General features: G+C 32.6%; 1 protein-coding gene across 4 annotated transcripts in view; it reads left to right on the top strand.

The window, feature by feature from the left end:
* The window catches only part of LOC126748841 (nuclear factor 1 X-type), a 177,060-nt gene that overhangs the window by 20,469 nt on the left and 140,204 nt on the right, over positions 1–16,387 (top strand). For all 4 annotated transcript variants that reach the window (XM_050458338.1, XM_050458337.1, XM_050458339.1 and 1 more), the window contains exons 2-3: positions 2,502–2,657; positions 14,066–14,441. In XM_050458338.1, the coding sequence (XP_050314295.1) occupies positions 2,502–2,657; positions 14,066–14,441 (532 nt within the window). The remainder of the gene's footprint in view (positions 1–2,501; positions 2,658–14,065; positions 14,442–16,387) is intronic.

Raw genomic sequence — 16,387 nt, 5'->3', positions numbered from 1 at the left:
GTTTTTTCTAAGTAAGGGTTTATTAAATTAACCAGGATTAACTAAAAGGAATTGTCTAATAAAATAAAATGAAAAATGAGTTATCTAGGAATTTGATATATTTAACTGTACCGAATAGTCCTCCATGAACTGCATCCTTTATTTATGAGAAAAATATGAATAGGAAAAGCGTTAAAACGGTTATACCGGATGCGATATCCTATATGCAATAACAACCTCCTTTATGTAAACAGAACATCTTGAACTTTAAATTTGAGTCATTTATTTATTTAGTCCAGGAATTAAATCACGAGATGTGCTTTGAAGATTGATTTTGAAAAATGATATTAATGTGCTTTTGAAGCTCTAATAAGATCTAATAAGAATGCCATTTACCATGCCAGCCCAAACAATTAATGAAAATCTGTATTAAAAAAATTAGATCTCTTTAAAAAATATCGTAAAATCTTCATCTCTGCCGACGTAATCTAAAAGTCACTGGCAAATTACTACAACTCTTCTACGATAATCTTCAGGTTGTAAGGCTTGTACCCGTTGGCAATGATAAGGATACTACTGTTCTTGTCGTATTGTTTTCCGTACTTTACTATGAGAAACTTCAACTAGAGCTGGTATGACTCTAGTACTCATCTCTAAAATGTCTTCCTCAATTTCTAACATTTTAAGTTGCGCAGCTCTTTCAGTGTGGCCTCCTCGTTGTTCTTTTAAATACCTTTTGTCACGACGTTTAAAAACTAAACTTACAAACATACGTGAGTCCGGATGATTTTTTAAAAGAAACCTTCCGCATACAACCTGTAAGCTGCGGCTGCATTGTTTTAGTAAACATGAGCCATTTTTCCCCACAAAATAATCAGTTAAATGAAATACGCGCTACTGAAAATACACTACTGAAAATATGCGGTACGCTAAACTCTGATACAACTGATCGAACTAAAGATTCGTACTGAAAATTATACAATAACACAAATTTTAATAAACGGTAAGAGCACTAAACAAAAAATAATAAAAATTTACACGGCATTCGCCGAGAATACCGAAAAGTTGTTCATTAACATTTTTATTGTTTCAAATTTTGAATGTTTTTTAAATTTTGAATGTTGCAATTTTTGATATATAAACTCCTTTTGACGAGTCCTACAAGCAGCTAAAATAAATGCCTTAACTGCAAACGTCAAATTTCCCATATCAATATTTTCCTATTCATAATTTATCCTATAATACATTGGAGCAGTTCCATAGTTCCCACAGTTGAGCTATCCGACAGGAACTATCATAAGTATTAACCACAATTCTTTACTAAATGTTTCACTGAAATTGACTCTCGGCCGTGTTTCGACAATAATTAGTCGTATAACTTATAAAGAAAGGCAGAAAACATATTAGTTGAAAAAAAGGCGGTCCTGAGAAATTGCTGGAAATTAGCGTTGATTGAAAAGGGAATATTTCGCTCGCCTCTTCAATCAACGAAATTAGTTTCAACCTTGGAACGATCGCTAGGGACAAAACTCCATTAATAATGAAACCATAATATAAAGCAATAATTTAATTTTCTGTTTGTATGAATGATTTGGGTTTATTTAATAAAAGAATGTGGTAAGGAATTATTTTTATTTAATTATTAATAATGTTATCAACCCCAGACAGTGTAGTGTAATCGGAATCAAACGAGCTAGGTCTTGTTTAAAAAGTATTTCTTAATATGTATTTTAATTTATACACAATATTGATATGTTTATATCTATGATAAATAGACGCTAGGGATACCTTACAATTTAATATACATTTCTAATAATACCATAATTCTAGAGTGCCGTTTTTAATTGTAATGTAAAATTAGAAAATACAAAATAATATTGTTAAAGTGCCCAGTATAATCCCATAAAGTAACAGTTTCTTCAAATAATATTAAGACATTTTATAGAAATAATGATATAATACAAAACGTTACCGATACAATTACGATACTCTCGTCTGATGTTAATGATGAAACTTCAAAATAATTTTTAGCAATTTCTCATGGCTTTCTCTCTTTTGGTAATAATTTTTTTCCGCAAACCATACAACTATTATTACGTGGAACACCCGGTATACATGTTCTCCCTTCGAATTATATACTATAATAGATTTTACATTTAAATTTATTATCTTAAACGTATAGAACATGGTAATGTAACTGATAAAAATTAGACTATGTAAAAAGTAACGTTAACTTAAAATGTATACTAACTAAACTAACAAGTTATTAATATTTCTCAAAAAGTAAACATCATTTGATATTAAAATTACAAAAATTTCTAATTTTTAAATTTTTTCTACATAATTATGATTATGGTATATCAACTAATATTTCTAATATAATATTATATGCTATATTCTTTAACTTCCAATAAAAATGTAATTTTATGTTTTAATTGTCGCTTGCTTGAAATTATTGCTTTGATGTTAATTTTTTCTTAAGAATCATAAATGATAAATTTATTTATTTCTTTTATTCTTAGGACGAGTTCCACCCTTTCATCGAAGCACTTCTGCCATTTGTCAAGTCATTTTCTTATACTTGGTTTAACCTGCAAGCGGCGAAAAGAAAGTACTATAAAAAGCATGAGAAAAGAATGTCTCTGGAAGAGGAACGACAGTGTAAGGAAGCATTGCAGGTAACTAACTAACTAAATACATCTGAATTATTTTAGAATCACTGAATATTAACTTATCAAAAACGCAAAAATTAATCATTAATGTATATATATATATATATATATCTATATATATATATATATAGAAACATAAAGAAAACTTTCTTGTTAATACGTGTAAGACTACCCCTGTTGTTAAGAATAGCTCGATTTCTGTTTGACATGCTCCTAATTTAATTGTCTCGTTTTGCTTAATCTTCCCTCTCAGGAATACTATTCTTTGATATAAAACACGCCTTTTCAACAAATCCCAAGCATGCTCGAGGACTTAAGCTAAATATTGTGGTGCCCCAAAAAGTTTCTAGTGGATCTTGCAACATGCAAACTTGCAGGTCACCCATAAATACAAAATTTCAATTCCATCAAATTTTGCTGCGCGTAGATGAAGAATGGGTTCTAAGAATCGATTTCGATATCCATTTACTGTTAAAAAGTAATCACATTGTTGAAAGTGCACATTGCTAGGTGTTTGCCATATCCTCAGCCTCCTTGAATCAGGACGTAAACCAAATTTTGATTCATCGGTAAAAAGAATGCTTGCCCATTTACGCTTTCGTGAATTCTGAGGTTCTTCGGCCCATCCGAATCTCCTTGCGCCATTTTTATGGGATAGTACTGGAGGAATAGGTTACTCCTTATTGTCTGAGCAGTGACAGTTACGCCATGAATATTTTGAAGCTGACTTCTCAGCTGATTGACACTAATATTATGGTTTCTTTGGTAAGCTCTGGCGAATAAACCTATTATGTATAGGTTCACTTATTTTTGTTGTACTACTAGGTCTTTTAATCGCATCTTCAGTCTCTTCAAATTTCTGCCACAGCTTTCCTATACTGCTCTTGATAGAATTACCAGCTTCTGCGATATCGCATGATTTAGAGTTTTGATATTCGCATGATTTTAACTTTACTTATTGAGTTCTTGCAGAATGAATCCGCCGCAACGAGAAAATCGCAATTTGTCAGAAGCTGACTGTGTTAGAGTAATTTTTTTCACGAAGAAGCGTGAATCCAAATTCAGCTTGCTGAAATATATGTCAAGGAGTCAACCATCTCCAAAGTTTAAGTCAGTTTGCATAAACTGATAGCAATATTAGAGGACCAGGCCAGGGTCGTGGAACAGTTACAAGCTTTGCTGAAGATCGATTTCTGCGAATTCGAACTTTGAGGCAACGGTTTCTGACTAGCACTTCTTTACAAAATGAGTTCTTGGAGCGTTATAATTTTAAAATAAGTCAAAACTTAATTGGGAGAAGGCTAGCGAAGACCAATATTAGGCTTATTGGAGAAGTTCTTGGTCCATTACTCACCAGAGAGCATAGGATACGAAGACTACAATTCGCTCGTGAACACGTTGGTTGGTGTACCGAAGGCCATTAGAACGATATGCGCAGTGCATTATAGTGGGAACCGTTAGTTATGGTGGTGGGTCAATAATGGTGTGGGCGGAATTAATATAGAGGGCCTCACAAGATTAGTACCTGTAGATAGAGGATGACTTATTTATTGTACAGAGGTACATTACAAACATTTTAAAAGATCAATCGCTCCCTATGTTGTAGATTATTTCCTACTTATGCACGAGAATGCGCGACCACACGTGTCAAAGGTGGTATGGAGGAGTACCTTGAAGAAGCCCAAATCGCTACCATCGTATGGCCACCCAGAAACCCGTATATGAATACAATGATGAACATGTGAGATATCATGGGGAGACGAATGCGACAGTTGCCAACCCCTCCAAATAACTTAAATGACCTTTATCTGAGTTTGGTAGAAATTTGGGGCCATATTAAGATCAAATAAGGACCCTATTTATTAGTATGGAGCATTCTTTCATACTGATAAGCCTTTAGCCGTCAAGCCGTTATAAACGCCAGAGAGAGAAATATCCGTTATTGATTTTTTTGTATGTCACAATATATATACAATATATATGTATATATATATGTGTATATATATATATATATATATACACATATATATATACATATATATTGTATATATATTGTGACATACAAAAAAAATCAATAACGGATATTTCTCTCTCTGGCGTTTATAACGGCTTGACGTATATATTAGAATTATTTGATTCATTTTTGACATAAAATTTTGAGAATACATGGCATATTTTTATTTAAAATATTTATAAATTAAATTAGAAAGACAAATGAGCTGGAAGGACAAAAAAATATTTATTTCTAAGATTATGCGTTAATTTTGACACGCACAATTAAAACAAATTTTCACTATACTGGTAGCAAAAAGTTGAGGAATTTAAACCATTTATTTAATAATAACAGGAATAACTTCATATGATAAATGTGATAAGGGTTGTTCAAAGGAAATCCAACAAATAATAAAGTTAATTTATCTCAGGATCAGATTTTTCTGTCTAAAAATAAAACGGCTTTTCTCCTTATGGCCTAGACTTTAACCATATGGATGTGTGTGTAGGATCCTTTTTCCTTATTTGCGTTGACCACGTAACACATATTAAAATAATTGATGTTTTATGTCTCTATAACAATAGCTCTTAGATAACAAATTCAAGATATATTTTAAACTTAAATGATTTTAGATCATTTCCCAAATTTCGTATTTTAACTTTCTCGTAAAATATTCTAAAAAATAGTGAACCATGTTTTTCGTTAGTTTATTTAGCTTTTAACTTTCGACAAAAATTTGCATATGGTATATATTTATATTTGATCTACCAAAGAGGCCTTGATCGTTTCTAATTCCTGCTTGCTCTTTCCTTCTAATAACCCACCTAAATCTATTTTTAAGTAAGTTACTTAACTATTCTCTTAAAAAAAATATTTTGCTCCTACCGACATTTCGGTAGGAAAATCGACTTCAGTTTTCATGGTTTAAGAATGTAGGTTTCATTATTTTTAGATTAACTTTTAGTAAAAGGTTAATGTTACTATTTTTAACCAAAAAGGTAATCTTGAAATTATAGAAAAATAGCTGAAATTGTATATTGGTTTATATTGGGAAAATATTATGAAATACTCTAATTATATAAGGCATTCTCTCAGTAACGGAATGCCTTTTTATTAATAATGACAAAAGGATAACATTCTTATTTGTGATTATATAGTTTTTATCTATTAGAAATAAACCTTCTAATTGCTGTATTTTTAATATTTAAACTAAAATTCCAGTAACCAGTTTTAGATCGACGTAAATAAATCTTACATAAGGAAAATAATGAACAAATATGCGATATGGTAGTTAAAAGTCGGACTAATTTTTAGTCTTATTGATTTAGTTCAGTCTTATGTTGTACATAATTATTTACACTGATTTCAGTAAAGCTTTCCATAAAGTCAGCAATATTTTACTTGTTAAAAAATAAGCTAATAGCTATAAAATAAGCTATTAGTGATTCAATTTTAAACCTGCAGAGAAAAAAGTGTGTTTTAATTTAGAAATATTTTTATTTTGGATTTGTTAACTAAATAATTCGAAAATTATAAGATTTTAATTATACTTTACAGTCCCAATATTAGCAGTCAATTCTTGCTTGCTTGTTTCGAATCTAGGTTACGATGTTTATATTGTTGGACTGGAACCGAGAAAATGTGAAACATCTCTTTAAAAATATATAAAATAAAATTACATTTTGCGTCTGCATAAGTAATCTAAAATGCTTTGTTTACAACATCATTGAACAACGAGCGAGTATTATTTGGGTATAGTCTAGTTAATGAAATATTTATTCTGTATGTTTCTTGTATTAATTTTCAAATTAAAAAAATGTTGAAATATGGTAAAACTTATTATAAAAACTTAACAAAGTAATAATTACACTGGATGTGCACATATACACTTCTGCAAAAACGAAAAGTATTTTCGGTATTTCTTTTATTCAAAGATTTGGAACACCTTTAATCATCAACCTTCAACCCTCGCCGAGGAGATGAATCTTGGGAGTGATCTCCTTATATTCTTAAATAAGAAGAAAACCCTTTATAAAAAGAAATGTTAACAAATCTTTAAATCAATTTTGCTACTAACTACTTTACTAGTAGACATGTATAATGTGCAAAATTTAGATAGGTGAATATTAGAACCAATTTTCTTTCTGAGTAATCCTTCTTTAGAATTGGAATAATCCAATAACGCCAAAATCATCCTCCAGATACATACATGCTGATCCATACCCCGAAGAAATAGTGACTATATTATTACAAATTTCTCGTGGGTTCAATAAAGAAGCACACTTGACCACTTAATACTAAACTTTTATTCACTACTTCACTTACAATCACTTACTATTTCTAATACCTTCATCAACTCACATCAAATCACAACTATAAACTTAACATCGAATCAGGTAGTAGAAATATAAACGAATATAAATCCATCAAAATAATCCGGCCAAGACAGGGCCGTAGTAAGGCAACTTTGTAACATTCCCCCTCTCTTAAATTTGATCGTCCCGATTAGCCTGACCCTTAATCCTATCTAAATGAACTATCTTTATCTTTGCCTTAGGGCTGCACCGGATTCTATAGACGACATCATTAATCCTCTTTATACCGCATATGGACTTTCTTAGACTGGCATCAGCTTTAGTGATTTCCCTTTCTTTCTTTGAAGGTTCCAAAACTATACTTGGTCACCTTGCTAAAATCCTGAACAGTGTGCTTTAAGGACCAGTTCGTGAACATCGTGCGGTTTTATTTTTACATCGTCCACATAGTTCTGCACTGTGACTTCCTCATTGCTTAAGGTACCAAACACCAAGTCACATGGTAAACGAAGTTCTCTCCTAAACAAAACCTGGGCTGGTGGTTAACCCAGTCGTATCATGAACTGCAGACCTGTTGGACAGAAAAGACATTGGGAAGTAGACACCCCAATCCTTTGATATTAATCCATCACCTTAGAAAGATGTTTTTCGATTCACTAAAATTCGATCTCTAAAATTTCAGCTACTCTCATCGCTTTTTGGGTTGGGGAGAGCAGACTTCCAGCTATTTACTAAAATAGTCCATGACGACCAAATCTAAAACCCGACTTATTTCCCTTGTTGGTTTCGGGAAATGGACTCACTATATCGATAGTGATTATTTCGAATGGCAGCCCTACATTATGCTTCTTTATCCAACTCCTGGATCTTGTGCTAGGGCCTTGACTAGCTGCACATGTCTGTCATTTTCTGCACCATGATTTACATCTTCACAGTAGTTAACCCAGTAGAACCTGTCCCGGATTTTCTCTAGAGTCTTATTTACTCCCAAATGAGCTCCACTTGCTACACTAGGCATCTCCTCCAGGAGCTGGTTTTCTTCTTTGAGATAGAGTGGTTCCTAATTATTTTTCCATCGGGGCTCTCCCACGCTCTCATGAACAACCCATCTTCGACTGTCAGCCTATGCAAAGGGGCAGCAATATTGGAAAATCCTTCGACAAACCTTCGGTATTATGTTTTATGTCCCAGAAAACTTCTAAACTCATTTTTTAAAGTTGAAGAAGTAGTCCATACTTGTTTTTAGTCCATACTTGCAGTGGAGTTAATAAGTCAAAGGGTAACTAAAATTGTTTCTGTCATCCTTTAAATGTTTCGGACATATAAGATGTCCATCTTCAGGGATCTATAAAGAACCGAGGAAACTTATAAGCTAAGGATAAAATGTGTTGAAATAAAAGGAGGAGGAAATAAATAGAGGGTTTTCGTCACAACATATAACCAGCTATCGTGCTACTGGCAAGGTCAAAAGTTAAAATCTCAAGAATAAATAAAAGGGCATCTACAATAATGATAAAAAGCCTTAATTAATTAACAAATAAACAATTGAACGTTAAAGACAAAAAACTTCCATTAAGATGCATGAGAAGGGACTAAGCAGGGTCTATATAAATATTAAAATCACATAATTACAAAACTAGGATAATTGTTATGTCAACAAGAACTAAGAACAAAAGATATATATAACTTTTCAAAAGATAGGGCGCGCCCTATTTAAAATATGGTACCTGTAACTTGTAAAATTAGACTTTGTTAAGTTGGCTACAGATGGCGGTACTAGAAATGATACTTATAAATAAAAAGTTTTGACTCTAATATGAGAGAAAGAAAAGGCGTTATAAATTATCATTCAAATTTAATGAATTAAAAAATGTGTAGATGAATGATTAATTTGATCATTGACAGATGTAGTATTATTATTTTGTATAGCTCTATTTATTTCTAAAATTTCAAGTAAATCCAGTTTATTCCCTTTATGGCAGAAATGTAAATGTTTAGTATCTAAAAGAGGATCGAAGTTATGATTATTGAAATGTATGTGTCTAGCAAAATTGGATTTGATATTTGAAGGGCAAAGATTGCGTTTTCTAGCATTTTCGATCTCTTTACAATGTTCAGTTTTTTCACCACATCTTCTTTAGCAAAAGACACGTGGATGATGTTTTTGTCATTTTTCAAGGGAATAAAGAAGAGTTAAACACTTTTATAACTTTTCTAAATGCCTTACACCCTTCAATAACGTTTACTTTTGAAATAGAAGAAAATGAATCATTGCCTTTTCTGGATCTTAATCTAAAACGCTTCCACAATAAAATTAAATTTTCGATATATCGTAAACTCACAAGTATTGACAGCACCATCCCCTATAGTTCCAACCATCCCCATAGCCATAAACTTGCTTCGTTTCATTCATATTTCTCTAGACTTTTCTCTATCCCCCTAGAAAGGACAGACTTCCTCTCGGAGTTGAAGATCATTAAACAAATCGCAAATAACAATAATTTTCCACCGAAACTTATAAATAAAATTTATTACCAACATTTAAATAAATCACTTAACAGAAATTTAGTGTATAAAGAACCTAAAGAAACTAAATATTTTTCACTGCCGTTTTGGGGTCCGATATCACATAAATTAAAAAACATCTTTAGCTCTCACCTTATTAATACAAGCTTTAAAACCGTACACACTCTTAAATCCCGAATCTCAATCTCCGACATAATGGCTCAATCTTTAGTCCTTGTACCATGCTTGATCTTGTTAGAGATACTGCTGCTTCCGTATCAACCGTAATGGTAACTGATTTTTCATTAACTTCTCCTTCGATGGTCAGGCTTTCGGCAGATTTTCTCAGCTTTCTGATGGAGATAATTCCAAAGCCTTCACAAGCCAACACCCTTGGCGTCACCCTTATTTTCTTCGATGGAAACCACTTTGGCTTGGAAATATTGTACAGGGTGTTCATTTGAAAACTTCCCACCACGAATTTATCGAAAACCACTGTTTAAAAAAAAAAACGCCGAAATACGTCAAAAGATTTTGTCAAGGGGGACAACTTTCTAACCTAAAATTACTTCACCCCCTTTCACTCCCTGCCCCCCAGGGTCATCCCCTTAAAAATTTTAAATGGCAAGGGGTATCAAGTAATAGCTCTTTTGAAAGGTCTTTCGAAGTCTTTTATTTTGACGTTTAATTTTTTTAAATCGGTCGATTCGTTTTCGAGAAAATTAGAAAAATCTTTGTTTATATTAATTTGTTCAGATAGAAAACAAAAACATGAAAATATCAGTTTTTATTTCAATAAGTGTTTAAAATGTTGCCCGTTAGGGTTTGCCAAATCTACAATTCGTTTATAATTCAAAAAGGAAACTACCAACATAAACAGCAATTCCGAAGATTAGACGTGGAAAAAAGTAAGTAACAACCTGAATTTTTTTTCGCATTCTTTTCATCAACACAGATATCCTAAGCGAACTGTATTTATTGTTATACCAGTTAGTTATTTATAGTTGCTAAGGAAAATAAACAATTTATTTTGTCGTCAGTTACATTTGTGACAGTCTTGGAATAGTGAAAATTTATTTGTTGAGTTGAAGATTTTACTTCCAAAATGGTTTACACACTAGCCGAAAGGGTGGAAATTACTCTAATTTATGGTGCCCAAAATCAATGTGCTCGGCAAACTTCCGTCACGTTTAACGTCAGACATCCGGAGAAGATAACTTGGCATAGGTATGTTTGGACCTTTTTATTAAGTTTACTGAAACTGGATCTGTTGCAAATAAAAAACGTGATCATGGACGAATTTTGGATGAAGCCGCTCAAGTTGAAGTTTTGGGTCATTTTGGAATAAATCCTAATACTTCATTACGCAAAATTGTTGCTGCCACTGGTATTTCATTAGGCTCGGTTCACACAGTTACCAAACTTCATAAATTTCATCCATTCAAAATGAAAATATTGCAAGAGTTAACCGAAGACGATTTCAATAGGCGAGTTGAGTTTTGTGAAATAATGACTGAAGCGATTAATGATAATACTATTCATGTAAAGAATATCTGCTTTAGCGATGAATGCACATTTTATCTAAATGGATTTGTTAATAAGCATAACTGTAGATATTGGAGCAATGAAAATCCTCATGCATTTGTAGATGGGCATACCCAGTACCCTCAAAAAATTAATGTATGGCCAGGCATTTTGAGAAATAAAGTGATTGGGCCATTATTTATTAACGGATATTTAAATGGAGACATTTATTTGGATATGTTGGAAAATACCATCAATCCGCTTATCACTGAATCCATTGAAAACCAAATCGATGATGATCGAAACTCTATACTTGATGAGGCTGAAATATATTTCCAACAAGACGGCGCTCCTCCTCACTATGTTCTTCCCGTTCGGCAATGGCTAGACGACGAGTTTGCAAATAAATGGATAGGGCGAAGGGGGCCGGCCTCCTGATATAACGCCGTTAGACTTTTTTCTATGGGGTCATTTGAAATCTATTGTGTTTACTTCCCAACCTGAAAGTTTGGATGAACTTCGCCAACGCATCATCGACAGCTGCCATGATATCCCACAACATGTTTTTGAAAATCTTCGTCGGGAATTTGAACATCGCCTATATCATTGTGTGGCCAGGAACGGGCAACATTTTGAACACTTATTGCAATAAAAACTGATATTTTCATGTTTTTGTTTTGTATCTGAACAAATTAAGATAAACAAAGATTTTTCTAATTTTCTCAAAAACGAATCGACCGATTTAAAAAGATCAAACGTCAAAATAAAAGACTTCGAAAGACCTTTTAAATAAGCCATTACTCGATACCTCTTGCCATTTAAAATTTTTAAGGGGATGACCCTGGGGGGCAATGGGTGAAAGGGAGTGAAGTAATTTTAGGTTAGAAAGTTGTCCCCTTTGACAAACCTTTTGACGTATTTCGGCGTTTTTTTTTAACAGTGGTTTTCGATATATCCGTGGTGGGAAGTTTTCAAATAAACACCCTGTATGAAGCTTTAATTTCAAGGACTTTATCCACCGCTTCACTGCTGTTTTCAAATTTGGTGATGCAGCATTCGTTGGATTTCTTGATCTCTATTGCCCTCTAGGAAATATTGGGCAGCAAGTTCATCTTAGAATTCCTCAGATGCTTCTGGAGTAGCCAGATAAATAAGGCATCTTATATCTGGCTCAAACTCTTATAGTTTCCTTAGCTCTAACTCTTTCTTTAATGTCTAGATTTTACAGATTGATATCGCTGTCTTCGATGTTGGTCCTCCAATCTTCTCTCTAGGTCTATGGCCAATGTCTCATAGTCTCGTTGGTGAGAAGCTGGTACTGTCTGAAGCAACTCCAATGCCAATAATTGAACAGCTACCATCAAAGCAGTTGATTTATGTTCATTATCTCAGCTATTGGCTGCTGCAGTTGTTTCAAATTGCCGATGTGCTCAAGAAATCTGGCGTCAAACGTTGAAGGCCTTATATCCTGTGAGATGCTCTGAGATCTCGATCCCACTGATGTTTGTCTGTTTATCCGAGTAATTTTGGACTGTAAGTTGTTTACACAGACCTTCATGTTTTTCATCTCGTTTCCTATTTCCTCTTCTTCTTTCCGAATGTCTTTTATTTCATTTTTTCTTTGTGCCCGTTCGCCTATAAAAGCAGCTTGTATTAATTTCTGGAATCTTTCCTCTTATTCATCCTAGTCTTGGCGTCTTCTTTCCTCATCCTGTCGCCGCCTCTCTTCCTTCTCTTGTTTTTCCTGTCGTCGCCGCTTTTCCTCTTGTTTATCCTGTCGTCGTCGCTCTTCTTGTTCTTGTTTTTCCTATCGCCGCCGCTCTTCCTCCTCTTGTTTTTCCTGTCGTTGTCACTCTTTCTTTTTTTTTCCTTAAATTCGGACATGAATTTATTCACTTGATCCATCTTGGCACTTTGCTGTCTCGTATTTCCCATGAAAATTTAAAAATTCCCTGTTTCCCTGATCGCCTTCAAACTCTGCTCTCCTAATGCTTTGTTTTGCAAAATTTCGTTTTTCATCTCTTTTTTCTTACACCAATTGTTACGGATTTCCAGTGGATTTAATAAATGAGGCCACTTGAACACTAAACATTTATTCACCAACTTACCATTTCTAATCACTTATTGATTATTTAGCGTACTCAAATCATAACTATACACTGAACACCGAATCAGGTCCCTGTATGTATACCTATACTCAATAAGAATTCTTCTACTAATTTCTAGAATTTTAATAGAATGTTCTTTAAGTACAATTATAAATGAAATACAATTATAAATCGATTAGGCCATGGCAGGGCTGTAGTAAGGTAACTTTGCAACAATATGCTCTTTTGCCGTCTAATTTTGGTGGCTTGAGTTTTATTATTAAGTAAGAAGAAACATGGCCCTAGTTTGCTTTTATCTGTTGTTTTGTTTGTTTTTTCTACGAATGTTTCTCTTTGGGTATTCTAAAGTTCTGCTTTTAAAATTCATAAAGTTTTCTTTCATGGTCTTCATTGGGTGGCTTGGTTGCTTTTCAAATCAACTTTCTTGATCTTAGTCAGGCCTTTATTCTATTTCTTCAATTCTTTAATTGCTTTTTTAATTCGTATCTTATAGTTTTAAACAGTCTCTATTTCTTGTCATTTGCATAACCCGTAATTAGATTATCAGTACTGCCTACTGAAGACTTCCCCTGCCTTTTTTCCTTTTATCACTTAGAGGTAAGTGAATTTATTACGAAATTCAAAAGTTTTTGCACTCTAGCAAATACCATCTTTACATTTTCTTCTTGCTAACTTACGAAGTATCACGGAACAAACCTTTTCGTTTTTTCTCTTTTTCCATCCCTAATATAGAGGATTCTCTAATATTATCCAAAATTTTGAGTTTCATTCGACTCCATATTGACCCTTAGAATAATCGACTTAAATTATAATACTTACTTTAAAAGCATATTGAAATAATTTTTTTAACAGTATCAATCTAAATTATATTAGATTTCCTTATTTAGTCTATTTTTATTTTAGTCTATTATGTATAAATTCATATTTTGACATTTTACATTTATGACATTAATACAATATTTTTTACAGAATGAAAAAGGAGAAGTTAAGCAAAAATGGGCATCACGCTTATTGGGGAAGCTTCGAAAAGATATTACGCAGGAGTGTCGAGAGGACTTTGTGTTAAGCATAACAGGAAAAAGACCTGCAGTGTGTGTTCTTTCAAATCCAGATCAAAAAGGCAAAATGCGCCGAATAGATTGTTTAAGACAAGCTGATAAAGTGTGGCGACTTGATCTCGTAATGGTGATATTATTTAAGGCAATTCCATTGGAAAGTACGGATGGTGAGCGCCTTGAAAAAAATCCAGACTGTACGCAGCCGGGATTGTGTGTGAATCCATATCATATAAATGTGTCAGTGCGTGAATTGGACCTTTATTTAGCAAATTTTATTAATAGTCATGGTAAGTTATTATTTTATATATATTATACCAAAAGATTTAAAAATTAAGATATTATTTTTAAGATAAAATTGCATAAAGTACAATAAAATAAACAGTTTTAAGGGCAACCTTCTTCACTCTAAATTGTATTTAAAATTAAATGGCTTAAAATATTGGCGGAATAGTTTATCGTGGAGGCATAGAAGGCCCAAAAACTAGAACCACAAATATTGGAACGAATATCAAGTATATCCATCTTAAATACAATTTTTTGAAATATTTTTTATAGTTTTACAACAAATGTTATTAATTTAAAAGTAGAATAAGTAGATTGGCATTATACTGTGTTTAATGAGTAGAGAGTTTTTTGATATATTTGCAGCCAGACATAATGTCTGTTGATCACGATGTGATACTATTAAATTATGTCTAGTGGAAACTATACGCTATAAGTTCTTCCATCGGCGTCATCAATAATATGTAATATACACATTTGTAATCAAAATATCTGAACAATATCAGAAGATCACCCCACACTATAAGAACCGGCACGGTGGGATTTAGAATTACCTTTGATAACAGGAAGGTTAACAAACCCAATTAAAACAATTCATTTTGGGCTTTCATTTTACGCCATTCCTGAGGTACCACTCTGATATTATAATAGAATGCGTAATTATATTCGTAATTTCTTCATAAGAATAAGATAAACTTAAGGCTAACAAATGATCAATTTCCGAGCTACATTCTGTAAGTTTTTTGTGGTTCAATAAAAATCGGTAGCGAACTGATATTACTCTCAGTCTTGCTAATATACAACCGATAACCATACAAGTAGTAGTAGTGGTATGTAGGGTTTCATAGTTTTTTAAACAGTTCACGATTTATCGTAAAAAATTAAAAAAGTATTAATTAAGATAGAACGACTTTTCGTATTATAGTTACTGGTTCCTGGACTGGACCTGCTGACATACACTTGCTTTGACAAATTGCCTGGTAGACATATCTTTATTGTTCTTTATTGTGATACCTTGTGGTAGTGTGGAAACCAAATCACAGTATTAATTTCTAAAAGAGGCCGATAAATACAAAATTTTCATCAAATAACACTGATAAATTATTTTATATTTCTTTTTAAAATGCTCTTCCAGTGTTAGATTTCCAGACTAGGATTTTATTATTTAACATAATATTATCCAAAATTAGATTCATATTTCACGGTTTGTGTTAAAATATAGTGGATACACAATTTTTATCAACTTAACATAAGTCTTTTGACTCTACTTTTTTCTCTTCCAAAACCATATAAACTACTAAATTAAAATTTTTCTAGCAAAGTAAATGTTATATTCATAGTAATATTAGTAATAGTAATTATAAGTTACCATTCGACTTTCTTACATTCCTATAAAGTCAGAACAATTTAAGCTGTTGCCAGCACTCTTGAGTCAGGCCAGATTGATATTGTTAATGCTTTCTTATAAAATCCGAGTCCTTTTTGGTAGTGGAAGGAAATCCTTGTTTATTGCGGAAGAGCGTTTTCGAAAATTAAACTAATAAATGAAAGAATAAACTAATAAAGATAAATTAAACAGGTAATGCTGCTCAAACTTTAACCTCATTTAAAGGCTGTCCGTTTTGTCATGAAACTTTTTACGATTTTATATAAGTTATGGAAAATGTGCCCTTCTCTAGCAATATTTCTGGTGAAATCATAAATTTCCTATTAACTTCAAATCCTTAGTTATTTTCGGACAATGTTGATTTAAGACTATTTTTTAAGTTAACTAAGACGTCCTGGAAGGTTAAAGTTCCTTATAAAGTACTTTGGTCTAAGAAAGATCAAGTAGGTAAAACACTAAGTGACTCCTTGTAGTTTTAGTTTGTATAACCTTTGAGTTGCTAGATTTAGGTCGAAATAAAAGATCTTTAGGTGAAATTTTTATTTGGTCGACGTTTTGATCTCT

This window comes from Anthonomus grandis, chromosome 22 (genome assembly GCF_022605725.1).
Source record: "Anthonomus grandis grandis chromosome 22, icAntGran1.3, whole genome shotgun sequence".
Classification (NCBI taxonomy): domain Eukaryota; kingdom Metazoa; phylum Arthropoda; class Insecta; order Coleoptera; family Curculionidae; genus Anthonomus; species Anthonomus grandis.
The sequence above is the reverse complement of the archived record's forward strand: the minus strand, read 5'-3'. Positions and strand labels throughout refer to the sequence as shown.